Raw genomic sequence first — 27,076 nt, 5'->3', positions numbered from 1 at the left:
CCACTCACCCCACAGTGATATCAAATATGTTACTGCCCACAGAGCTTGACACAGCCATGTCTCCCAGGCCTTTCCGCGCAACAATCACACTGGTGATGAGGTCAGGAATGGATGTGCCTGCTGCTAGGATCGTCAAACCCATAATCTCTTCAGAAATCCCTACTGTTTCACCAACCTGGTAAAAAAGTAACAGTGATGAGAAACCATGGCAATGTCAAGGGGGACATCTGAGGCTCTCCAAAGCACCAACCACATGCTATTTGTGCAAACCCAACACCTTTTCCCCCCCAAGCTCAGCACACTCCTTTAAGCCTGGGAGAAATGGACCACCCAGTGAAAGAGCAGGGCCCCTGCTCAAGGCTTCAGGGCATGATGGAGTTCTTGTCCAAATTGGACCACAAGTCTATCTCTAATACCACCTCTCACTGTCATGCCAACTACAACCATCTCCACCTTTCCAAAAGAACTACTCCTCCAAAGATCTGTCCATATCATGTGTCCATTTCCAGAACCATAGACGCCTGCTATGTGCCAGGAACTAAGAGGCTGGAGATAGAAGAACGAGCACAACAGTGACCCTATTCCCAGGCTAGTGAAGCGGAAAAGCTCATACCCAAAACCCCCAGGTAGAACAGAAAAGCCAGGGGAACTCAGAGGAAGGCTGACTAGATGCCCAAGAGGAGGCAAAACTGAGTCTGCTCTCATGAGTATGCATAGTGTCACCAGGTGGAGAGAACAAGGGCAAGCATCACAGAGCCCAGAATAAGGCTAATAAGCAACACAGTCAGCTGGGTCCGACAGCGAAGGGCCTTCTGTGTCAGGCTGCAATATGACTGTAAGACAAGAGCCACACTTGAAAATTCCACACTCAATGGAATAAAAAGTCAACTTGTGAGCCTTTACAAGCAATACAGAAACTACAAATTCACTTGAGCCTCACCACCACCTGGGTACTGGACATTCACCCTGAAGGGGGAAAAAAGTGTCCTTGGGCCCCACGGATGAAGGATTTAGTTCCCACTGTTCACTCACCTGGTGAGCCCACCATACCATCAGGTATGAGAACATGGCTATCCACACGATGGATCCCAGGAAGGTGACAACAAAAAACTTCCTAGACTCCTGTTTGCAAGTGTGAAAAGGAAGAGAAAGAAGTTGCAGAGACTAAAGGTCTTTGGCCCTTCAGAGGGAGCCCCAGAAGCAGTGATGGGATCTGCCAGGGAAGTGATGGAAAGGGTCTGGAGACGTGTCTGCTGAGGTCATGATCTCCAGTGAGGGCCCTGAGATGGCTGGGGTAGGAAGAGGTTGGCGGCCTAAAGGGAGTCCGACCAGCAGGGCATTCAGCAGATATCAAACTGAAGACAGCTATTTGCTTTCCCTAGAACCACACTGGTCTAGGTGTTAGGTGTGGATTCTACAACCACCCCCAACCCCATCTCTGGCCCTACCCACCTCCGGACCTCGAGATAGAGTATGGATGTCCTTTGGGTAGAGTATATTATCAGAGCTTTTCCTATAAATGAGAATGCTGGGTAGAAATAGTACTTTCCCCCTAGGCTTTCAGAATATCCCTGTGACATATGGGGAGCAGGGGGCTTGGCATCATTCCCATATTAAAATCAAGAAACTGACAATAGAGGTTAAAGGACTACTTCACCTGCTTATAGTGATGGAAATAAGCACATTTTAGGGCCTCCCAAGTCCACCGGGATGTCCCCTCGGGGCATGGTCCCTTCTGGAGCTGCAAGGTGCATCCCAGATACTCTCTGTAGCTGAGCCCTGCCAAGCTGAGTTGTCCTGTCCTCCCACCTCTTGAGTGGGAGTGCCTAGAGACTCCACAGACCCCCGCCCCCAGGGCCACCGCTGGGCAAACTCACCAGCCTCCGGACGTCAGGCACTGTGAGCCACAGCGGGAACACAATGGGCAGGAGGAACAGGTAGATGGCCTGCTTCTGCCTGGTCTCGGGCCACTCCAGGGACAAAGGCTCCTCATTGGCCTCCTCTTCTTCCTCGTCCTCCTCCTCGTCCTCCTCCTCCTCCTCGCCCTCCTCATCGTCCTCCTCCTCTTCCTCCTCTTCATCTTCACTGCCATCTTCTTTACCTCCCCCTTCACCATCTTTACCTTTCTCATCACCTTGGGCTTCACCTTGACTTTCAGCATTGAATTCCTGCTCTTCATTTTCATCCTCATCAGCTTTCATTTCACCGTCTTCTGCTTGGAGTTCACCTTTACCTTCATCAGTTCCTTTTTTTTCTGCTTGGAGTTCACCTTCACTGTCACAATCAGCAACGTCTTTTCCTTCTTCAATTTCACCCTCAGGTTCACCTTCTCCCGCTTCAATTTCACCCTCAGGTTCACCTTCTCCTGCTTCAATTTCACCTTCAGGTTCACCTTCTCCTGCTTCTGCTTTGATTTCATCTTCATGCTCACCTTCTCCTTCTCCTGCTTTGATTTCATCTTCATGCTCACCTTCTCCTTCTCCTGCTTTGATTTCATCTTCATGCTCACCTTCTCCTTCTCCTGCTTTGATTTCACCTTCACCTTCCAGTTGAGTTTCACCTCCACCTTGTCCATTTTCACCTCCACCAGGAGCTTCCACCTCTTCACCTATCACTTCACCTGTGCTCTCAGCTCCAGCCACCTCTCCTTCCTGCAATTCAAAGCCAACAGATTAGTGTGTAATAACTGCTCTGCTTGTTTTCCTTTCCAGTTTTTCCCCCATTTTTGTTGTTGTTCTCGGAAAGAATCTAAAAACCTGAGTATGTGGAGGAAACTAGTTCAATCCTTCAGCAAAATTCCCTTCCTAGCATTCCCACCTGGTGGTTGTCCTGTCTTTATCTGATCATTTTTCAGGGATGAAAAACTCACCACATCAGGTGGCTTCTGCATCTTGACAACTCTGATTAAAGTCCATATTCATAATAAGGTTCTACCCTCTATGTATAGTTTGACTCTTTGGAGCCACACAGAACAAAGCTAATCACCCTTCCACAAGACTGCGTTTTTCCCCATGGGTCAGAGATTCCCAGATTTTTCCATCTTTCCATGCTATGCCCTGAAGCCTCCTCCCCATGTTGGTGAACTTATTCTAGTTAGATTACACCCCATGAGGAAGCTTTGAAAGCAACACAAAACACCACACAGAGTAGAATAGGATTATCACCTCCTTTTCTTAGATACCTGTTTCTATTAGTGTTGCCTAGTATGGCATATCTTTTGGTGGATACATTGCTGAGTCTACTAAAACTTCTAAGTTGTCATATTACCTTTTATGTATAAAATGATGATGATAATACCTACTTATGGAGTGTTTTTATGTGCCAGGCACCATGCTAAATGGCTTAAATAATAATAATAATAGCTAGCACTTAGTGCATTTCATGAGTTAATTAATTTATGATAAAGATAGAATTGAACCCATCTAATAGATGGAGAAACTAGGTTACAGAGCAGTTAAATAACTTGCCCATAGTTGGCACAATAAGTGCCAAGGGGGGTCCCAAGGCATTAAAGTTGGGCCTTGTAATACAGATAGTCCAACTCTCAGCCTCTTAACCATCAAGCTACCCTGCTTTGCAAATGCCAAAGATGAAAGAGATCTTTGGTTCTCAAAGCTGCTAGCTTGGGGACCTTAGTAGGAATACAGATTTTTAAAATAAATTAATAAAAGAAGTACAGATGTCCTGGCCCCATCTGGGTCAAGTGAATTAGAAGCCAGGAGTCTATCTTAATGTGCTCACAAGTGCTCCTAATATATCCACTTGTAGACGAGGGTTTGGGAACCAAGGACTGACTCCATATACACTCTAAAGCCACTAACTCTGAGTGTCCACAGATTAGGCACGCGACTAACCTATAGCAACATGCTGAGCCAGTCGGTTGAGCAAATGACTCGGGCTGTGTGCCCATGGAGTATGTCACCTATAACAAATTTTGTGACACAGCCAACCCCTAAAGGATGCTCAGTGATTCTCAATCCTGCTGCATATTAGAATCACCTGGAGGCTTTAAAAACATTCATGCCCAAGGACCCACCCCAGATATTCTAATTTAATTAGTTGAGGGTGAGGTCTGGGCATTTTTTAAAGTTCCTCAAATTATTCTAATATGCAACCAGAGTTGTAAACCCCTGATGTAGTAATCAAATATTAATATTCATGAGGCCTGTGCTTTGAATTGGAAATGAACAACAAGAAGATTTTAGTCTGAAATAATTCCTGCCCTCCCTCCTCCACCCCCATCAGGAGAGAAATCTTCCTGGAAAAGATAGTAAGTCATTTAAATCCATAAGTATGGGAGTGTCTGCCCAACCTGCCATCTTTTCTCTGAGAACTGTCACCCCTAACACCCTCTGAACGGGTGGCTCTCTTTTTCCATGTTGGAGTCAAAGCAACTCACCACTCCCTGCCACAGCTGATTGGACAAAGGCTGGATCCCTGACCTGTGACCTGGTTTGAACAAATTCTTTCTGTCTCTTCTGAGACTGGGAGCCAGTCATTGGTTGATCCCCCTGTGGACCCGAGGCCCGGCATGGTGGTTTAGGGCTACGTGTGCCAAGAAGAAAGCAATAAGAAGAAAGCAAATGAAGTCAGGCTACCAGGAGAAGCTGAGATAAAGCCTGCACACAGAGAAGGGGACATGAGGGAAAGCAAGAGAAAGAGTGAGAAGCCACTGGAGTCACAGATGCCTGCTCAGGCCTAAGTGCAGTTCTCTCTGAGACTGATCTTGCCCTTGGATTTCAGGAGATACCTCCATATTCTCTTAATCTCTTTCACTTAAGCTGGCTGTAATGGGTCTACTCAGGACACTCATGATACCATCAAGTTTAGACACTAAACCCAAAGTTGCTGGCTTTGGGATGAGATATAATTGACTGTTTCTCGGTGTCAAGCAGAAAAAAACAAACAGGGATGGAACTTGTAAACGAAATGCTTATTTACTGTCATTACTCAACCCTTACTAAGCACAGCTGTGTATGCCAGGCATTGCATTTCTCTCGTGGGAGAGACAGACAACTCAGACCTGCATCCTGCCTGCCGGAACCTCGCCACCTGCAGGAGAACTAAGAGAGGCTACTAAATAGAGTTTGGGGAAGGCAGTGCTAAGACAGAGACCCCTGAGACAGAGACCAAGTACTGAAGGGCATTCGTTCATCAGATGGGGGCTATAGAGGGTCCAGGGAAGCTTGATGGCAATGGAGGCATTTACAGTGGCCTGGAGGGGAAAAGGTATCCTGAGGTGGGAGGACCAAGGCCTGGAGGTAGGAAAGCGGAGACAAGGAGCCCAGTTTGGCTGGAGCGTGGTGGAAGAGGCTGTGTGGCCATAAAGACGGTGACGATGGAACTCTGGAAGCCCTGTGGACAAACCTCAGGGGGGTCCCAAGGCATTTATCCAGCAACCCTCCCCGCTGCGTTCAGAGCTGCCTGGTCTCATTGCCCCCTAGTTTCTGACAGATCCCCTAACAGCTACTCCTCATGTTCTTACAGCGTGTGACTGGTTGGCAACACATTCTCATATGTATTATCTCACTCATACTAAGCCATTAAGGGTGAATTAACTGGCCCCGTGCGAGCCTCAGAGGAATGGACCCCAAATAGTGTTTCAGACCCTCAAAAAGGAAGGATTTTTGATCAGCAAGCCCTTCCCTGGACCTCTTAGATTCTCCACCTGAGAAGAGGCCTGTGCCTACCTGACCACCAGCATCCTCTTCTTGATCTCCCTTGGCATCTGGAGCAGGCGCTGGCGTGACTGTGACCTCAGGAAGCTCGGCTGACTCCTCCTCTTAAAGGATAAACATGGAATAGGTCAGACAAGCAGGTTCTGAGAGCAGCTGCCAGAGGCTAGTGTGAGGGGCTATGGGGCTATTGGACTTGTCCCCCTCAGCATCTCAGAAAGTTTGGGGAACTTCTTGTTGATAGAAAAAGTAACATGATGTGATACAAACAGTTATTGTCCCGTCCACAGAGATAGCTGCAGACAAGGGGGCAGCTGGGAGGTGGCCATCCTTGCTCCCCTGTATTCACAAACATTTCCATCCTGATCAGTGCGGCCAAGGATCCCATGAACAGCTTGGGCAACTGAGACCAGAGAGAGGGCAAAGCTCCAGCCCTCAGGGGCTGAGCCTTCCCCCTACCACCTACGTGGAGAGGATCCTGAATACTTCAAAGGCAGCCACTTGGAAGCCTTGAAATAGGACTGCAGGGAAGGGAGACTAGGAAAGCCTGGAAAGCAGGGCTTAGGAAGAGGCCCTCTCACTTCTTTGCTCTGTGGCTTTAGGCAAGTCACTTGACCTCTCAACCTGGGTCTCCTTGTCTATAAAATTGGAAAAATGGCTGTTGCTCTCCTTCCTTCCAAGGGTTGCTGGGTGCATTAGGCAGGCCTGGTGTGCTGTGCAGCACCCTCAGGGCAGTAGCTCTCTCCCTCCATCTGGGCTTGGCACATGGATGCTGTACTTCTGTATCATGGGACCTCTGGGTCCTTCCCTCCTGGGGTTGCTGGTCTCAGACCAATCCCTACCAGCACTATCCTTGTGTAGAAGTGACAGGAAAAAGAAACGGGCCAATAGAGTCTCCTTTGGGATGAGATTTGGTGAAAAAGAAATAGGACTTCAATCACACACACACACACACACACACACACACACACATACACCAGCCTGGCCTGGCCTGGCCGGGCCCATCAGAGGGGAGTGTGCAGGGAGTCTTCCAGGACCTCCCTTAAGCCAGCAGCCCCATCAGAAAGGAAGCACGCTGGAAGGAGAAGGCCAGAGTGCAGCACCAGATCATCGCTCCAGCTGACGGGTTCAGAGAGGCCAAGAGGCATGCCTCAGCCCCTGGCCTGAGGGAGGAAGGAAGGAGGAAGGTGGCAGGAGGAAACCCAGCGGTCTTGCCATCCTCTCACCTTCTTGTTTGTTCTCTGTGTTAGCGTGAGGCTTGGCTTTGGCCTCCTGACTCAAGCTCTCCTCCTTGTCTCTGGAGGGGCGGGCTGCAAACAAGAAAGGGAACACATCTTATCTGGGACCCTGCAGTGGGGCTGGCCAGCTGACGTGGGTGGGAAGAGGCTGGCCTGGGAGTTGTGGTCTGGATGCTGGTCCTACTAGGCTTGTTCATGCTGCCCAATCCCAAACTTTTACCTTAAATCTCCTGCATCATTACTAACTGGCTGTGATCTTAGGCAAATCACTTCCCCTATCTAATCTTATTTCCTTTCTGATAAAACGACATGGTTGGACTCAGAAGCAACAAATAAGATTTATTTCCTTTATGAGTTCTGGTCATGGCTGTTTGAGTGCTAAATTGAGGAGAATTCTGATCCAAGGTTGGTAGGAGGTTGCCATGATTGATCAGTGATGTCTGCAATGATCAGAGAATGGGCCAAAAAATGGCAAGGAGACATTTTTGCCATCCTTGGACTCCATTAACTATAAGGTCCTTAGCACCTCACTTTCTTTTTTTTTTTTTCTTTTTTTTTTTTTTCTTTTTTTTAGCACCTCACTTTCTATGAAGCTTTGCTATAGTTCCAGGGCCACTACTGGTGACTATGCTTATGAGACTTCCTTCTCTGGTCAGAAAGGGCAAATAGCTGACCACCAAGCTCCCTGCCACACCCTTTCTGATTCTATGTACCTGGAGTCCAAGCAGGACCTCTTTCTTTCCAGATCCCTGTGTATACACTTTGCCAGAAGCCCACAGAGCCCTGTATGTGCAGAATGGTGCTGCTGACTTCCAAACAAGAAAAATAGGGAGGGCAACCTCTTTCAACGTGATGATGTTCCAGACACCATGCAAAGTGCTTTACAGGTGTAATTCAAGGTAGGAGGCACAGAGACTGAGGTACAGGGGCTCATGAAGGTCCTCCTAACAGCTGTGTAGCCTAGGAGGGTAAGGACAATGGTGATAGAACAAAGCGGTGCCATGGAATCCATTTAGAAGTCCAGGCTTACTCTCCCCTGTGAGCGCCGGTGACTTTGGGAAGCCTGGGTACCCTCTCTAAGCCTCAGTGTCCCCCTCCAAAAAGGGAACATCATGATACCCTCAGAGCACGGATATGGGGGTCTGTGAGACAAAATTAAAACTGTTTTAACTGCTACAATTAAAAATTGCTACGTTAGCTGGGATGCTGGGACCAGAGGGCCTGGGTTTGAATCCTGGTTTTGCCGCTTGCTACCCAAGGACCTTGCTGACTGATCCGTAACTTCTCTGTACCTGTAAGATCTTACAGGGCTGTTAAAGGAATAAATAAGTTTACGCACGAAGGTGCCTAAAACAGTGCCTGGCACCTGGAAAGCACCACAGAAGCATTAGCTACAACAAGGATGAAGTGACGAGAGCGGTTGTGAACAGCTGTGCCACCCTGGGAGCAACTCTGCGGTGGCCCAGGACTCCAGAGGGTTCGAGTTAGAAGGGACACTTTAGGTGCTCCAGTCCATGACGCGGGCAGACTGGGAAGGGGCAAGGCAGGATGCCGCGGAGATCATACCCCACCTGGGTCCAGGATGGGCAAGAAAGATAAACATGGAGTGTCCTCCTTCCAGCCCAGCACTTGAACACTCAGAGTTGGTTCTGGCAGGAGGCTGCACCTGCAGAGCCAGCACTCGGGCACGCAGGCCCCTGCAAGTGTCCCGGTGGCCTGCCCAGCAGGTCCTCAGCTGCGCGGTCAGGAACCCGGCACTCCGCTGCCTCTTTCGTCCACACAACTTTAATTGCCTCCCCCCAGCATGGATGGAGCATCACGGTCTTCTGTGGAGCAACACAGAGTTGCTGTTACCACAGGAAAGCTCCCTGGGCTGCCGTTCTGGCCCTGAGAGTGGCCGCTGCCTGTAGGCTGAAAGGGCTGCGAGAAAACCAAGTTCCCCTGTTGCCTTCTTGCCCCTCATTACACACCCTAACCCTCATCTCCATGCCACTGAGGATAGCAGGTCCCCAGGACCTCCTTCCGTTCCTCCCTCCCTCTTTCTCGTGCATACACACACATATCCAAGGGAAACCACCAAAAAAGGCATAGGATCCTGGAGACGAGAAGGCCTTTCACAGGGTAGGTGAGAGTTCAGACCACACATCAGCTCTGTGGAAAGAGAAACATCTGGAGAGCCATTTGGAAACACAAACATGGATCTGGAAAGTCTTAGGAAGAAAGGCCTTCATCACCGCTTTGCAAGGTCCCAGCCCCTCCTGGATGGGGTCTTGGGGTGTAGAATCAGAGTTGGCTTCTCTGAGCAGGACTTCATCCCAGAGCATATCAGCAATCGTCCGCCGCAGAGGCCTTTCCACACCTGCCTCATGTGCACACAATGTACCAAGCTCGCTTGTCTTCCCGGGGATGTCACCGGCTCCCCCATCACTTGTTTCCTCACATGGCCTTTCTGCTCTCAGCGTGGCCGGATCATCTCCTACTTAGTATCAATCTCCTCTGACCTCTGCCTGGCCTGGCCATCACATAATCCTGTTAGGGCAAGTAGGTCAGCCGTTGGTAGGCTCCTGGTCACGGCCCAGGCAGGGGCACCTGAGGTTCCATTCAGGAGAAGATCTTTCTCTTCAGGACTTTGCTAGAGTTGGTGAGTTGGCCACAAGGAGTGGCCAAGCATAACCCAGAAATACAGCTTCCTTCACTGCCCCAGGTCAGACGTCTCTGCAGTACTGATCACCCATAGGCTGCTGGTACTACGAACTCCACTCTCAAAACTCCGGGGCCACTGTTTCTCTGGGGCTGATACTTAGGAGTGGCCTCCCTCAGTGTCTGTCGAGGCTCACCCTGAAGATTTTCAAAGGAAGGTTTGATCATCTCATCTTTGTCTCTGCTTTGCCCAGTCCAATACCTTTTTAAATACCCAACAACCTAATACTGTACCTGAAGGGGATACTTCAGGGCCTGAGGAAATTCTGAGCCCACCCCCACCCCAAGATTTGTCCCTGAACAAGAAAGGTCAGTCAGGGTGCTTCCTGATGCTCAAGAGTCAGTCTCCAGTGTCATATTCAGCTCAGCCCTCGGGGGAAGGGGCCAGAAGGCAGAACTTGGTAAGGTGGGCAGTGAGAATCCCTGCTACTCCCATCATTTGTCAAGTTGGACAACAGACCCCATTTTACTTGGACCCCTCCCACCCCTGAAGTGGCCCTGGCAGCCTCTTTGGGGTTCCTAGCTGGGAAGAGGGTCAGCAGTTTTCCTAGGACTCCAGAGCTAAACACAGAGCAAAGGGATGTACCACAGAGCTTCTGGGCTGTGGGGCCCTACAGGAGGTACCCCCAGCAGTCAGCGGGGCCCAGGCTGCCTGGCTGGAGATTCTGTGGGATCCTGGAGCCAACTTGTGGGTGATGGGCTTTCCAGGGAACTCACTGAGGGTCACCCCAACATAGACCAGAGCAGGGCACACAGCACTTATGGCCTCACTAACTACAGGTGAACCCTTTTACAGGAGGGGGCATGGAGACAGGGAAGTCGTGGGGGTATGGATACCTAAAGACCTTAGCTCGTTGCGGCCCTCTCCTGTGGAGTCCTGTGCCTTCTCTCTCCCCTGTCTCCCAGACTGTTGACCTCACCCCCCAAGTCTCCTCTGCTCTCTATTTCCCACTCCACCCTCATCCTCCCCACTGCCTCCTAGTTTGGCAGGTCCCTGTTCTTGTCCAGCTGCGGGAGGGAAGGGGTGGACAGGAGACCACGCGGGTCCAGGGAGGCCTTGCTTACCTTCTCCCAGAGGGTCCAGGCTGTGGAGCATGAGCTGGTAGATAGTGCTGCGGATGGTGCTGTTGTGCAGAGAGGCAGAGCTGCTCCCTCGGGTCAGCACTGCTGGGAGCACTGCCGGGAGCTGAGCAGGGGAGAACCGCACAGGCCTCAGTGGGCCCCTGCCCAAGGCAGGTTAGGAGCCGCACGAACCCTGCCTCCCGCCCTTGGAGGACAAAACAGAGCCCGGGAGCCTTATCCGGGCCTCCCCTCTCCCCTCACCCCAATCAGGAGAGTTACACTGCTTGCTTCCCCGGCCTCCCCTCACTCTTCCATGACCGGCGCATTCTACATACGGAATAGTTCCCCAGTAATTCCCTCAACAGGGAGCAGTGTCCTTCCCTGAAAATACAGTCTCGTAGAAACACACTCACCCACACACCACACACAGCCCACTGTGGCCGGGTACAGCCCTTTACAGTCACGAAGCATCATCATGCCTTATCATTGCCCCAGCCCCCCATAAGCAAGGCTGTGATCCCCTTCTACAGCAAAGGAAATGAAAACTGGACGGGGCCAGGTGACTTATCCAAGGCCATGTGGGGAGGAAATGAAAGACTCAAAAGTAGCACTGGGGCCTTTTTGATCCCCAGTTGCATTCCTTTCTTTCCTACTCGCAGATGTTCAAGAGACCTTCAGAGGCGCACACATACTCACATCTGTATGTGCAGGTACCCAGACGTGACACACAGAGAAACAGCATCTGATTTACAAAGGAACGTCCAAAGACAGACCAACCCGGGCTCAGGGCCCCCCTCCCCTCCCCTCCTGCAGCCCCTCCCCCCGACCCTGCCCCATCCCTCTGGAGCTGAACTTCTCTGCCATCTAGTGGCTGTGGTAACACAGCACTTCACAACAGGCCTAGGGATTTTCTTAGGATGAGGAAGATTTCATTCAGGCCCCAGCCTCTCTGCTCTAAGGTTCCCATAATTCTTCCCAAATAGCCCACCGGGCAAAGGCAACTAAGACACAGTTTTTCAGAAACCTCAGACTGCCCTGCTCCCAGTGCCCTTCCTGTGTTTCTCTTCTTTCTGGAGCATTCCAAAGCTACAGTAATTAGGCTTTTAGATCAATTATAGAAGTTGGGGCTTGGGTTCATCTAGTCCACAATCATTTAAAGATGCAAAAGCTCACACAGCAAGCTCGTGGCAGAGCAAGCAATGAGTGACAACAAGTGCCTCCTCCAAGGCGACCTTGGAGGTGACAGTCCCTCCAGCAAAGGAGCCAGCTCCGTCACTGGCTCATCCTGGCAGCATTCCCAGGAGCTTCCCAGGCCTGGACCTGGCCCAGGATCCCTGGCATCAGGGCCACAGTGCCTCAGGTATCTGTGGCTGTCCTTGAGACCCTGCGGTGTCCCCAGTTGGCAGACTCCACATGGCACCCACCTTTAGCTTCTTGTTCTCCTGTAGCTCATCCACCGCAACTGCCCCATTGCCTGGCTGCAAACAGGGACAGGAGTCACGCACGGGATGTTTGGAGTGACCCTTGCTCTCTCTCCCTCCCTACATCCCTTTCTCTCCAGGCAACCCTCAGGTGGGAACACAGAACACATCCAAAGATAACCAGGTCTCAGAAGATGTGTTACCATGTCCAAACCCCGGCCTGGCCTTTCACAGCCTGCCTTCTGCCTGCACACAGTTTCCCAGTCAAATGTGTCCCCTGCCTACACTCCAGCAACACCAACTGTCTTTCAGTCCCTCAGACATACCATCTTCTTTACCCACGTTTGGAACCCTCCTTCCCTCGCTCCCCATATTTCAGATCTCCATCTACACATCACCTTCCTCCGGGAAGCTAAGGTGTCGTCTTAGTCTCTTTTATAGATTCCTGTTCTCTTCCTCCACAGCACTTTCTTCAACTTGTTTGTATGATAACAAACATTGTTAACAAACATACAAGTAAATTAACTGCCCCACTAGCATCTTGAAGGCAGATTGCCAATTTCATTTGCCACTGTGTGTGCAGCACAAAAACACTCTTGGGCACTCAGCAAAGGTCCAATAAATATTTGTTGAATGATGCATGAATGCATCAACTTATACCCAATCCATTCCAACTCCTGGTCCCTTGTTCACACCTTTTCCCTCTGCTTCAAATGCCTTCTCCGTTCCTCCATTCCTCCATGTCTACCAGTGTTTTTAGAAAATTCAGGGTGAATTCTTGATAAAGCTCTCCTGACCTGAATGACCTCTTCTACTCCCTCCCTCACTCCAACCCACTATGATACTCTCTCCTCAAAAGCTGTATAACAACAGTAAGCACATTTTGTGTTACCAAAATCTGGCTCTGGGATCAAGTAAGTGCTAGTGTCCTGGGGAAGCTGCAGGGCAGCCAGCTAGGAAATGAGACAAAATCTAAGATGAAGAATCATTAAACCCACAGTACTTCTTGTCTGGACCACTGGCTTTCCATCTTACATTTACTGCTTGATAATGCCATTTGAACTTTGAAAAGAAGCATTTTTTTTTAAACTTTTAACATATGTGAATTATCAATCCAGCTAGACTCCATGTTTTTTTTTTTTAACTTCTGATACAGGCACCCTTGTTCCCCCAACCTGTGGCATGGTGTCTTGTACACAGTAGGTGCTCACTAAAGATGAGCTGAATGAGTAGCTACTCCTATGTAGCTTCTAGTAGCTTCTATCTTCAGTCAGCTAGACAGTTACTAGCTGCCCCCAGTAACTGTCTTCGCCTCCCCCTGTTGGTCTCCAAGGCCAGAACTAGAACTCGACTTGCCTTGCTCCTGTCTCTATTTCAACTCAGAAAATTAAAAAAAAAAAAGTGCCTGAGCCAGGGCTACTCACCCTCCCATCTACCCAATTTGTTCATTCATTCATTATTTCCTGAGCACCTGCTGTTTATAGGTCAGTGTGCTAGTGCTGTTGGGACACAAAGATCTCTAGGACACAGGTTCCATGTCCAGAAAGGAATTGGGACCCATAATGACAAAGCAGAACGTGGTTCAAGAAATGAGAAGCATAGATAAAGGTGCTGCAGGTGGGAGGCACAAGAAGGCTTCCTGAAGTAGAGAGAATTTGAGTAAGCTTTGAAGGATGAGGGAGGTTTGAATGCTGGATATAGATCAATGAATGCAATGAAGTAAATGGACGGATGAACAAATGAATACGCAAAAAAATGAATGAAATAGAGCAGAAATAACCAACCTGCATATGAAGAGAGCACTGCTGATTTTCTTAACAAATCCCCTGCTCTTTCACGACAGCCCTGTAAGTCTACTGGCCTACCAACTTACTGACCCAGCGATCTCGTGGTTTATCATGTTCAACCTTCACCCAATGAGTTTTTGGAGGCAAAAAAACTGTGAGGAGCCAGGCTGCCCTTTGAAATAGCTATTTCTGTCCGCAGACGGACAGGGGAGATGGACGTTTGCCCCATTGTGCACATGCCTAATGATTTCTCTGCTATTCAGATTTACTCAAGCCAAAATACTTCTCTAGGAGTTCATCATTCTTGGCACACATCAATGTCTTCTGAGTTCAGCCTGGACTTCTAGCTCTCTGAAGCCTTTCACATTCTCTTTCTCATCCCAGACTACTAACTCCATGAAGCAGACAAGGTTAGTATTATTACTGCTTTTTGATAGGAAAATAGAGAAGCAGAAAGAGTGTGTCACTTGCCCACGCTCACAAAGACAGCATCAAGAGCTCTGATCTCCTGATCCCCATTAGAAGTATGTTGTTGTTGTTTACTAACTCGTATTTCTCCCCAAGCATAAACAAGGTAATGAGGTAAAATCTCTATTCCCTAGTGGCTTTGTTTCAAATTATTGACATTTTAGGTCCATGGACATGAATGTTTGTCTCCATTTAGATGTGGATGATGGGCCCATTTATGGGTAGCAGTTGGGGTAGGTAGGTGTTTTCAGAATATGCCCTTAGTACAAACGTATTTCACATCCACCTCTGATACCAATCCATTGCCCCTCCTCTTTCTTCAGCCTTATCACCCCGCCTTCTCCTTCTACTCTTGAAAAGGGGTTGAGGAAACCAAAGAGGATATCTTGGTGCCAGCCAAAACCCCCAGCACCCGTGATGCATCTTGATGATGTTGAGCAGGGAGATCCCTTGCAGCCATTCATGGGAACCTGTGATGGCAAATATGGTGACCTCTCAGGGGGCTTCTCCTCCTGACTTCCAATTTCTATCTCCCACTGATGTAGCAGTTAATCATTGACCTCTCCCCTTCTAGACCCTCCAAGATACATTTCCTGAACCACATTATTAGACTGTGATTTTTTTTTCACATTCATTTAACAAATATTAACTGAATCCTTGGTCTGAGTTCTGCCTTCATCTAGGTTATACTCCTAGTAGGGGACTCTTCAGCCCTTTCCTGAGTATAGTCTTGCACCCTGATCCACACATGCATCTAAGCTGAAATCCAGAAGTTTACCCAAATTCCTCCCTCTCCTTCACAGCCCATGTCCAATTAGCTATCAGACCTAGTTCCTAAAAGTCCTCAAATTTGCCTCATCTCGGGGCAGCTGAGGTGGCTCAAGGGGTATAGCAGCCTCCTTCAGTCCGGGGCGTGATCCTGTAGACCTGGGATCGGGTCCCACGTCGGGCTCCCTGCATGGAGCCTGCTTCTCCCTCTGTGTCTCTGCCTCTCTGCCTCTCTCTGTGTGTCTCCCATGAATAAATAAATAAAATAATTTTAAAAATTGCCTCATCTCTCCACTCTCCTGCCTACAGTCCTGCAAAACCCTCTGACTCTTCCAGTTCATTCTCCATCCCTCAACCAGAGTGCTTTTCTGAACAAAGCACAAATCTTGTCCCTCCCCCGCATCCTAGGGGCTTACTATCCTCACAAGGGAGTCCAGTCTCCTTGGCTGAGCACATATCAGCCTCCCGCTTACCTCCAGTACAGCACTGTCCAACAGAAATAGAATGCAAGTCACATACATCATTTTAACTATTTTACTAGCCACATTTTTTAAAGTAAAAGAAATGGGTGAAATTAATTTTAATAATATACTTTTTTTAAATTTTTATTTATTTATGATAGTCACACAGAGAGAGAGAGAGGCAGAGACATAGGCAGAGGGAGAAGCAGGCTCCATGCACCGGGAGCCCGACGTGGGTCTCCAGGACCGCGCCCTGGGCCAAAGGCAGGCGCCAAACCACTGTGCCACCCAGGGATCCCCTTAATAATATACTTTAACTCACTATACTAAAAGTATTATAATTCAACATGTAATTAACAGGGCAGCCCGGTGGCTCAGCGGTTTAGCGCCACCTTCAGTCCAGGGCCTGATCCTGGAGACCCAGGGTCGAGTCCCATGTCAGGCTCCCTGAATGGAACCTGCTTCTCCCTCTGCCTGTGTCTCTGCCTCTCTCTCTCTCTCTCTCTCTCTCTCTCTCTGTGTGTGTGTGTGTGTGTGTGTGTCTCAGGAATAAATAAAATATTTAAAAAAACATGTAATTAACAAAAAATATCACTGAGCTCTTTTACCCTTTGGTTTTCATACTAAGCCTTTGTTGTTGTTGTTGTTGTTGTTGTTTTCATACTAAGCCTTTGAAACCCAGTGTATATTTTATACTTACAGCATATCTCAGTTCAGATTAGCACCATTTCAAGAGCTCATCAGCTCCACGTAGCTAGTGGCCACCATCCTGGACAGGGCAGCTATGGTCTCACAGTATTTCATTCCCTAGGCCTCTCCACAAGGCCGGGAGAGTTCTCACCCCTTCTTCAGTTAGTAATCCACCCCCACACACACACACACTCCGCTTGTCCTTCAAGATTCTGCTAAGCATCCCCTCCCAGAGGAAGCCTTCCCTGACTCTCTGGTCTGTGGAGATGTTCACTCTCTGCAAGTACTAAATCCTCTCAGCACTTTCCTATACCATCACACATGGTATGGCAACTACCAATTTTATTTACCTGTCTTCCCTACCAAGAAGGATTTACCATGGAGCTAATGAAGCTTAAGTTCCAAGGCCCATGTCTCCCCCACACAAACCCTTTTCAAGGCCCTGTATCTAATTTTGTACCAGTAGTTTTATACTCTTTTTTCTTAAAGAGTATCAGGCCCCGTGACACCTGGATCAGCTCCCACTCTGCTAGGCTGAGCTCATCAAGGGCTTGGGATTTTGCCTTTTCTCTCACTGTAACCCCAGACCCTACACAGGCCTCAAAGGGACTCAATAAATGTTTTCTGAACAAATGAACATAGGAGTTCTTTAGGGCACAATCCTAGTGCCTTCTCTTCCCACCCACCCCCTCTCAGCCAGTCCTCAATTTTAATTACCACACATTTGTCGGGGACTCACAATTTTCTTTTTTTTTTTCCTTTAAGAATATTTATTTATTTATTCCACAATGAGAGAGAGAGAGAGAGAGAGAGAGAGAGAGAGAAATAGGGGAAGTAGCAGACAGAGAGGGAGAAGCAAGCTTTCTGGTGACCAGGGAGCCCAATGTGGGGCTCGGTCCCAGGACCCTGAGGTCATGACCTGAGCTGAAGACAGATGCTTTACCGGCTGAGCCACTCACAGATTTCTATTCTAGCCCAGACCTTGATCCTGAACCTCAGGCCCATTTGGGCAACTGCCTCCTAGACATGCCCACCTGGAGGTGACAGAAGCACTCAAACTCATCATTCCTGAATGGAAACTCTTAAGTCTTCCTAAACCTGTTCTTCCTCGAGTCTGCCCTTTTGCACGGGCTGCTGCTACCATCTACCTTGCTGCTCAAGGTAGATGGTAGTAGCATCTTGACTTCTGCTATCTCACCCTCACGTCCGCTTCATCATCACCAGTCTAGATGATTCTGCCTTCAAAATGTCTGTCAAAGATATATATGTTGGATGCCCACAACAGCCTCCTCCTTCACCCCTGCGCACCTACGCTTCATTCTCTACACAGCAGTTAAGAGCGGCCTTTTAGATGTGGCTCCTCATCACTTCACTCCCTGCTGAGCTTCAGTTAAAATCCAAACTGTCTCTGACCCACAGGGCCCTACTTCAGGGAAGCAGCTGCCACCTCTCCGACGTTATCTTGTGCCACTGTCCCCTTACTCACTGACCACACTGGCCTGAGTCTATTCTAGTGCTCCAAGCTCTTTCCAGGATCAGAGGCTTTGCAAATGCTGCTTCCTCTTCCAGAATGCTTCCCCATGGAGCACGGAGCAATTTCCCTTCTCATCTTGCAGATCTCTGTTTGGACATTTCTCCCTCCAAGAAGCTTCTCCTGTTCTCCCTCGCTAAAGGGGGCCCACTACCTACAGTCACTCTCCACCACACTTATTTCCTTCACAGCACTTGTCACTCTCTGAAATTATCTTTTCTCTTGTGTATCATCCATATGCCCACTCCTCCACACTAAATAATGTTAGATATATATTTCCAACTTACTCAGGTGCCAGAGCATCTAGAAATCATGCTGTAGTTGTAGAACACCATGAGTATCTAATTTCATATTTAGTCCCATCCTATAAACCACGATAAAACAGTATTGTGCGGCATGAATGCATGTAAAAATCTCAATTATAGGCCCACATGCATCCATGGAAACAAGCTATTGGACCAGGCATGCTCAGGTGTTTTGGGTTTTTCTGTTCATACTCGATTGCTTCCTTTTTTTTTTTTTTTTAAAGATTTTATTTATTTATTCATGAGAGACACACAGAGAGAGAGGCAGAGACAGAGGCAGAGGCAGAGAGAGAAGCAGGCTCCATGCAGGGAGCCTGACATGGGACTTGATCCCGGGACTCCAGGATCACGCCCTGGGCCTAAGGTGGCACTAAACCGCTGAGCCACCCAGGATCCCCTCGTTTGCTTCTTATTCATTCATTTTGTTATCTGCTAGTATTGACTAGCAAGTGAACACTAGAAAAATGTTGTGAATATAAGAAGCCTTAAAATTGAGAATTCTACTCTTACCATCTTTTTCTAACAACTGGGAGGAAGCTAAGTATTCTAGGGGTTAAAGGAGGGAACCCTGGGGCACCTGGCTGGCTCAGTCACTAGAGCATGCAACTCTTGATCTCAGGATGGTGAGTTCAAGCCCCATGATGGGTGTGAGGCCTACTTATAACAAATAAAATAAAATAAAAATGTTTGAATACTATATTGAAAGAAAGGAAAAAAAGAGAGAAAGGAAGGAAGGAAGGACGGAAGGAAGGAAGGAAGGAAGGAAGGAAGGAAAGGAGGGAGGAAGGGGGGAAGGAATGAAGGGAAGAGAGAAGAAAGGAAAGACAGAAGGGAAGAAGGAAAGGGAAAGAAAGGTGGGAACCCCTCAGCCCAGGCTAGGATGGGCTCTTTGGGAGTTTAGTGGATTCCCTGCAGCCTAGCATGAGAGGGGCACAGAGATACTGGATAGACTTTCCTGTCCACGGGGCTTCCTGTCCACATCCCTGTTGTCTCCACAGCAGGTAGCTGGCTATATAGGCCACTGATAGAAGCCCTTGGAATAATGTCAACCCTAACAAAAAAGGAGAGGACTGGCTCCTGGTTTGTCTGCTTGGAGGGGAGTTATATTGGTCGATTTAATTTAAAAACCTTGCCAGGAAAAAAAAAAATAACAAAACAAAAAACAAAACCAGCCCCCAATGCATTTAGGAAAGAATGGCAGACTTTTCTCCAGAGTTTCACATTCTGAAGTATTGCGAAGTATGATGGGGATAGAGACCCAAAGGGACCCAAAATAGGCTTGTCGCCTCCCCCCTTGCATCTCGGTTTACCACTGGTGCCCTCAGGCTATATTGCGAATCAGCATCTAGTGCAGATGGCTGGTCCTTTCTAGCTAAGCTGGGAGCTCTCTCTCTAAAGAAAGGCCTGTGGTGCTTCAATCACAGATAGATAAGGCTTTTTAAGCCAGGCTAGTGCATCAGCTTTGCTGTTTATTGGGTTCTGTGACGATGCATGGTCAAGGCAAGTCAGATATTTGTCATCTCGGTCTCGAATAAATACACTGAGAGGTATATACTTTATATTCAGGTGTACCTTATACACAGGCATAAAGTTGCAGAGCAAGCTAAGTTAGACTGTGTCACTAATAGAGGTCATAAAAGGCGTCCCAAACCAATACATGCCAGTTGGACAATGTTGTCTAAAATATCTTAGCTTTGATTTTTTTTTTTTTTTTTTTTTTTTTTTTTTTTTTTTTTTGTTTCAGCCAGTGTTGAAAGAGAGACTGGAAAATTGTTACTATGTGCCTATGTCCGATGCTACAACATTTATTTTTTTCTGGAAATGCTCTTAAGTGAATTCTGATTAGAATCATTCTCCCCCCAAAACTATCCTAATTCTAGATTGTCAGAGAAGTATAAAAACAAAGTGAAAGGCCCTTCAGCTCAGAAACTACAGATATCAGTTGGGTAAATATTCAATAAGAAAATGGATCATCCTCAGCTGATCTTGTCTCCAAGTTGTTCAGGTTAGAGAACATCTGCAAGTATGTTGTACTCGGTGGCCACGTAGCCATTCCCATTTGTTTATTTAGTCTGCGGGGGCTTTCATACTACAACAACAAAGCTGAGTAGTTGTGACAGAGACTGTATGGCCTGCAAAGCCTGAACTATTTACTGTCTGGCCCTTTACAGTAAATGTCTGCCAACCCCTGCCCTGGGTCATCCCATTCACTTTATAGATAAGCAATCTAAGGCCTGGCTGAAAAGCAGTGACTTTGTAGCACTTTGTACAGGGTTCATTCTATTACAGTTACTTTTATCTAATGCCTGCGGCTTCTGCTGGAAAGGACACAATCTTTTTCCCACACTGCTTTTCATTTAAGCACTTTGTTGAATTGCACTGGCTTGTCCAGAGCAACAGGGGCAGTCTGCAGTGGAGCCTGGGTTAAAACCCAGAAATACAGGAGCCCCTGCGTGGCTCAGTGGTTGAGCATCTGCCTTTGGCTCAGGTGGGATCGAGTCCCACATCGGGCTCCCCACAGGGAGCCTGCTTCACCCCCGGCCTATGTCTCTGCCTCTTTTTGTGTGTGTCTCTCATGTATAAATAAATAAAATCTTTATATAAAAAAAAGAACAGAAATCCAGCTTCACGAGTGGTGAACCATCATGAGTGGTGAACTCATCACCAGTGGTGAGAACCATCAACAGGCTATGTAACTGGCTGAGTTAATGGTCCTCTCTGAGCCTCAGTTTCCTCATCTGCAAAATGGACGTTACAATCTATCCTTGTAGGGCTTTTATGAGAAATTATTGAGATCCTGTGTGTATGGAATAGGCCCTCCATACGTAAAGATTCCTTGCCCACTCCCTTCTTTCTCTACACTGGAGCCCCTGAACTGTTAGGGTTTCCTGAGCAAACAGAACCAAATACTTATGCACCTCCTGCTAGACAAGACCCCTGGCTCACTTCTTTGGGAGTTACAAAGATTGTTTCCCCATTCAGTGGCAATGATGGGCGTGATACCCCAGCCACCCCCTCCATGCCTCACCACCTGGCTGGCCGGCAACAGAGAGGAAGAGAGTGAGAGGCCCAGAGCCTTCCCTGTTCCTGCTTCTCTCCAAAGGGAGCTGGCTCACACTGCCCTCCACTTCTTTTCCTGCTGCTCAGACTTCTCAAACGCCTGTAGCTCTGACCTCACCTCCCCAGCTTCCCTCCTTGGCCCCCCACCACTCTTTCCAGTCGTGCTCCACTTCTCTCTGACTTCTTCACTTTGGAGCACAGCTGATTGAAGAAGCTGCTGCCCTGGCCCCCTGCTCTCCTGGGGTGATGCTCAAAAAGGGGAACCATTCATAGGGCAGGGTATGAGTCAATATGTCAACATGAATGAGAGAGCAAGGTATGTTCATTTTCATGATAAAGTAAACAGTGTACAGGGCTAAGCATGCACTCTCACACAAAGTGCAAAAACGAATGCTGACACAGTTTACAAGATCAGAGATTGGATTTCCAGAGAATTGTTGCATGACTTCCAAACCGAATGGCTTGCCCTCAGTCTGTCTCCCTCTGACCAGGTCACAGGTGTAGGCCAGCCAAACACAGACATAAAGATACAAGCAAAGACAGATCTCTCCCCCGCCCCTCACTGCTCTCCCTGGCTTTTAGAAACCTGAGGTGCAATCCAAATCCAGATGTTTTAAAAATCATTTCAAAATAGTTATAGTTCTTGTTATGTGGACTAATTTTTAGTGAGGGGTTGTTAGTGCTGGGAAGTACTAACTATTGGTTCTTAATTTAATTTACTTTATTTTTTTAGAGATTTTATTTTTGAGCATCTCAACACCCAATGTGGAGCTCAAACTAACAACCCCAAGATCAGGAGTCCTGTGTTCCACCGACTGAGCTGGCCAGACACCCCTAGATTTTTTATTTGAAATAAATACATATTTACTTTAAAGGATAGCCAGTAATTCAACTTGTTGTTGTTGTTGTTGTTTAATAATGCTGTTAATTAAAATTCATACTGGGTTTGTTTCAACAAATAAGAACAGAGTTGTGATTGGCACCCCTCTCACCGGTTGGAAAAGAACTGCTGCTAAGGCCCTAGAAGAGTCTCTTAAGTAGGTTACAGATTTTCCTTTGAAGTCATGATGATGCTTCACTTGCTTGACAAGCTTCGCTTTGATGGTCTAGCCCTCACTAAATGGAAAATTTGGAATTTTTAGAGTTTAAATAAAAACAGAATTACTGATAAGGACTGGGAGGCAAGTCAGAGCATTTTGAAAACCACTGGCCTGCGGGGCATCAAGGTGTTAGATGCTGATTTTCACAGAGTAGAGCGTACCAAGCTTCATGGCCACCCTCAGCAAGGTGTGCTCTGAGGATGTCATTAGGAGGGAGGCCCAGTGTCTTCATACTCAATGATGTCATGCTCTGAGCCTTCCTTTCTTTTTTAAGCCTCTGGCTCCATGTAGCAGTAGCCTGATTGGAAATAGCACTGAATGGGGAGTTAGGATACTGGGTCCCCGTTACAGTCCGGATACCTGCTTGCTGTATAACCTTGAGTAGGACATGTCTCCTTTGGAGGCCATCTGCTAATATGGCAATTGGAGCTCAGTTGACCAGACCTGACAAATAACCACTGTGCGAAGCCAACCAGAATTAAACTCACTTGGATAATGATTGTTAGACAGGATCTTTTGGTGACTAGTTGGACTCTGTCATTTCTGCAAGAGATGGGAAGGGACTCATCCAAGGTCACACAGTTAGAGGCAGAGGCAGATTAGAACCTAGATTTCCTGACTCCTAGTCCTGTGCTCTCACCAGAATCCCACATTGCCTCAAGAATCCTAAAAGAAGTATATTTCATCTCTCTTGTCTCCCAGACATGCTGCTGAATTTGGTTTCCATCCTACCCACTCATCAAAATTACTCTAGATTAAGTGGCTAAGTCCTTCCACTCTTTGCACACAAAATTCTGCTCATACCAGCAGCTTCTCTGAAACTTGAAAAAGGCAGGCTGAGAGCCAACCTTTGCCCAGATTCACCCTTTAGGAGCAGGAAAGAAACAGGGGTCTGTGTTCCCTAGGGTACTTCACTTTAGAGTCAAGGAACAAAAACTTTGAGATGAATTTTCAGAAATGACTACCCACTTTAAATTCATCTTCCAGGTAATTGAACCACACAATATAAACTCAGAAGGAAGGTCCCTCATGGGGGCAAAGAAATTCTTAAAAAATATTTCTGGAGCCAAGAGAAAGCCTCAGGGTCCTTGGAGCTCTGGTGTCTGGCTTCCAACTTGACAAGAGAGCAGGCTCTGCACCCAAGGCTGGCTTGTCAATGGATGACTGGATCTGTTATCTTCTCCGATATATCAAAAACAGAAAGCCTCCCCCTTGTCAGACCCCATCCAAGCCACTAGCTCCAACAAATCTGGAATGTGAACAAAAGGATTAAATGAAAGTGAAGGTGCTAGACAAACCCTAAACACCATGCACATGGAAGAGATTATCATTTTTCCCTGCCTGATATCTCCTTGGATATTCTCCAAAGCCCAGCTCAAATGTCATTTCCAAAGACCCAATCAGACCAACCCAAGTTCAAATCTTGGCTCCACTATCTATTTGCTGTGTGACCTTGAACAGTAGTTTAACTTCCTTAGGCCTCAGTTTCTTCCCCTGCCAATGGTGGATCATGATAATAACCATTGGGTGATTGGGAGCTGAGCCAAGGTCACTCTTGCAAAGTGCCTGGCAAAAAATAGGACTTTAAATGTTGAATGAATAGCAAAGGGAACCAGAGCACCTATCTCTTGAGGTCTGACCCAGCACTTTCCACTCTTCAGTCACTGGCTTCTCCTCAGCCTTTTGCCCCAAAGGGGCTACAGAAACTTGAGCCAGACTGTTCTTACCTTGCTGAGGTCCCCTAGAGCCATGACCTTGGCCACTGGCCTCTTGCTGAGCTGCTCCTTCACCCAGATCTCGAGTTGCTTATTCCACTTCATGGTGAACACATAGAAAGCATAGGCCAGCAGCAACAGCAGGCTTTCCCACCAGGCAATGAGGCTGTCCAGGAAGAAGAGAATGAGCATCATCAGGTCAAGGATGTAGAAAGAGACGTCACGGAATAAGGGCCACCACGTGAGATTGAGGATCTCCCGGGAGAAGAGGGCACAGGTGCCGATGACAAAGAGGATGTTGAACACAGCGGAGCCCACGATGGTACCAATGCCCACGTTGCTGTGGGAGATGAAGACGCCAATGAGGGAGGTGAAGAGCTCGGGGGCAGAGCCTCCAGCAGCCATGAAGGTGGCCCCTGCCACATCATCAGAGATCTGTAGCTTATCTGTGATGACACCCAGGGCCGGGACAAAAAACTCGTCGCACACGATGGCCAAGGCCACAAACACATACATCATGCCAAAGATGTGCAGGACCACCCAGCCCTGTCGCCTCTCCTCTATGCTGAACAAGTCTGGGGGGTACTCTGCCTTGGAGTGAAGATCTGGCCAGCCAGGAGGAAGTGCTGAGGGACTGGAACTGGGTGCCTCTGGGATCACGGCTGTTGTCAGGCTGGGGGAGAGGGCAGTGGGCACAGCCGGGGCTGGTTCCACAACCACACAGTGATGGACCTGGATGGTTGGATTTGCCCTGACCTCGGAGGTTGATGAGGTCCTGGGTGCCATGGAAGCTTTCTTGGCCAGCCCCCAGAGGGTGGCAGAGGAAATTCCAATGGTGGATGCGCTGGTTCTAAACAAGGGATTACTAACACTCCAGGTAGCAGTGGAAGCTTTGGTTTCTGTTGGGCTACTACTGCCTGTTGTGGTTTCTATTGTCACATGTCCCTCAGAGATGACTGTGGTGTGCTCCAGGACCGTTCCCAGGGAAGTTGTCAGCTTGTTCTTTCCCACTAATATCCGGGGCTTGGTTGATCTGTTATCGTCCACTCTTCTGGTGGTAGTCAGGGTGTTCTTTTCCATCATACTCCTTGGAGAAGTCAAGATGTTTGTTTCTATGTCATTTATCAGGAAAGTTGGGGTGTTATTAATTATTCCCTTGAGGGTAGTTGGGGTGTTTTCCTCTACCATTCTCTTAGAGGGATTGGTCTCTAATATTTTAGTGGTTGTCATAGTTTCACTGTCTTTCACTGTTGTTTTGGGGGTGATCCCATGACTCTTTGTCACTGTCATGAGTGTGGGTGGGACATAATTGCCTACTATTCTACTAAGTGGAGATGGGGTGTATTTCTTCACCTTTCCCCCGGCCTGAGTTGGGTGGTAGCTCTGTATTTCTCCCTTGGGTGGTGTTGTTGGGGTATAATTCTTTACTGTTGGCCTGCTTGAAGTTGGGGTGTAATGATTCAGAACTCTACGGGGTGTGGTTGTGGTATCTTCCTTCCTTCTTTCTGTCTCTGCCTCTGTTGGACTGTAGTTATTCTTGGGTATTGTTGGAGTGATGTTGGCTGTTCTTCTGGGTGGATTGGGGGTATTCTCCACTGTTGATTCACCCCTGCCCACTGTAGCTTGGGGCACCAGTGTGTCACCCTCCATTTCAGAGCTAGCTCTTGGAGGGTCACTGCTCACCATCATCATCTCATTGTTAGGGAGGTCACGGCTGGCCAGTTTTACAGGATGTTGGGAGGAGACTGCTGCCCACAATGAGGGGAGGCCCCAGGGACTCCTCAGGTGCTGGTAGGTGGAACCGATGATCAACATTCCCAACAGGAAGAGGAGGCGACTCCAATGTAGACGCTTTGGCCGGAGTAACCGCCTCTCCCGTGTTCCCATTCTGATCAATTTCCCCATGATGGCCAGTTATGCCTGGTTACAGAAGACCCCTCATTCTGTCCATGGAAAGATGGGGTCTGTTCTCGGATTCAGGTTGGTTATCAGTGAAGATTTCTCCATGAAGCCCAGCCAGGGGGTACCCACAAACCTAGAGAGGGGGAGAAAAAAAAAAGGTTATTTGCCCCTAGAAGGAGAGCTACAATCCATCAAACCCTCACCTACAAAAGAGTGATGACAATTCACGCAGGGGCCTTTGTGCTAGGAGGCAGTTGTTTGTGTTGGAGCAAAACTACCCCTACTACCTGTTTCAGAGAAAAATGCCCGGTCTTGGGAAAAAGTAGTAGAGGTCCTCTGTGCTGTGTAGGCGCGCCCAGTTCCTGAGCTGGGTCTACCCAACCCTCTTTGGGATCCCTGCAAGAGATCAGCCAGCGCCCCTCAAGTCTAAGCCTGAGGTGCCAGGAGCTCAGTCATCTATAGTTGGTGCCCCAGGCCACAGAGCTCACCTGGTCAAAGGCAGGAGGAAGATAAGGAGATGTGATTTTTTAAAAAAAGATTTTATTTATTTATTCATGAGAGGCACAGAGACAGAGAGAGGCAGAGGCACAGGCAGAGGGAGAAGCAGGCTCCATGCAGGGAGCCCAACATGGGACTCGATCCTGGGTCTCCAGGATCATGCCCTGGGCCGAAGGCAGGTGCTAAACCATTGAGCCACCTGGGGTTTCCCAGGAGATGTGATTTTAAGCTTTAGACAAAAACAGGCAGCAGTGGAAGGCAGTGCTAAGAACATCAAGGCTCCTTGTGGGTGTTTTTTCAATTTTTGTTTTTAGGCCGACTTAAAAAAAATTCCACCATATCATCCAGAGAGGACAAAGTTAATGTCCCGATGCTTCCCAGACAGTTGGTGTGGTGGGAAGAACATGGAGGATGGAGTCTAAGGCCTGGATTTCCAGCCCTGCTGCTTTCCAGCTGTGCCACCCTGGGCAGACTGAACCTCACTGCCTCATCCGTGAAATAAGCAGGATAACATATGTGTTGATTATGCAAAGGTGATCCCTGGAAGGACATCTGGAGAAGGGAAACTGAGGTTAGGGACCCCAGGGAGGCTTACTTTTCAGTATATCCTGATCTTCAGTTTAACTGTTTAACCTTTTTAACCTCTGCCATTTCATGAAAGTTTAAATTTAATTTATGTTAATAGAATAATGATA

General features: G+C 48.0%; 1 protein-coding gene across 3 annotated transcripts in view; it reads right to left on the bottom strand.

Annotated features, from left to right (window-relative positions):
• SLC24A1 (solute carrier family 24 member 1) overlaps positions 1–26,006 on the bottom strand; it is a 30,924-nt gene extending 4,918 nt beyond the window's left edge. The window contains exons 1-9 of one of the 3 annotated variants that reach the window (XM_049104039.1): positions 23,994–26,006; positions 16,356–16,362; positions 10,679–10,780; positions 6,902–6,985; positions 5,691–5,782; positions 2,432–2,651; positions 1,878–2,227; positions 1,033–1,122; positions 9–175 (exon numbers count right to left, since the gene is read on the bottom strand). In XM_049104039.1, coding sequence (XP_048959996.1) covers positions 9–175; positions 1,033–1,122; positions 1,878–2,227; positions 2,432–2,651; positions 5,691–5,782; positions 6,902–6,985; positions 10,679–10,780; positions 16,356–16,362; positions 23,994–25,886 — 3,005 coding nt within the window. In that variant the 5' untranslated portion in view covers positions 25,887–26,006. Of the gene's footprint in view, positions 1–8; positions 176–1,032; positions 1,123–1,877; positions 2,228–2,431; positions 2,652–5,690; positions 5,783–6,901; positions 6,986–10,678; positions 10,790–12,095; positions 12,154–16,355; positions 16,363–23,993 lie in introns of all 3 variants that reach the window. The other 2 variants (XM_025472440.3, XM_049104040.1) reach the window with 2 other exon arrangements.
• Between the last annotated feature and the right edge of the window lie 1,070 nt (positions 26,007–27,076).

The sequence above is a fragment of the Canis lupus genome, chromosome 30 (assembly GCF_003254725.2).
Source record: "Canis lupus dingo isolate Sandy chromosome 30, ASM325472v2, whole genome shotgun sequence".
Lineage (NCBI taxonomy): Eukaryota > Metazoa > Chordata > Mammalia > Carnivora > Canidae > Canis > Canis lupus.
The sequence above is the reverse complement of the archived record's forward strand: the minus strand, read 5'-3'. Positions and strand labels throughout refer to the sequence as shown.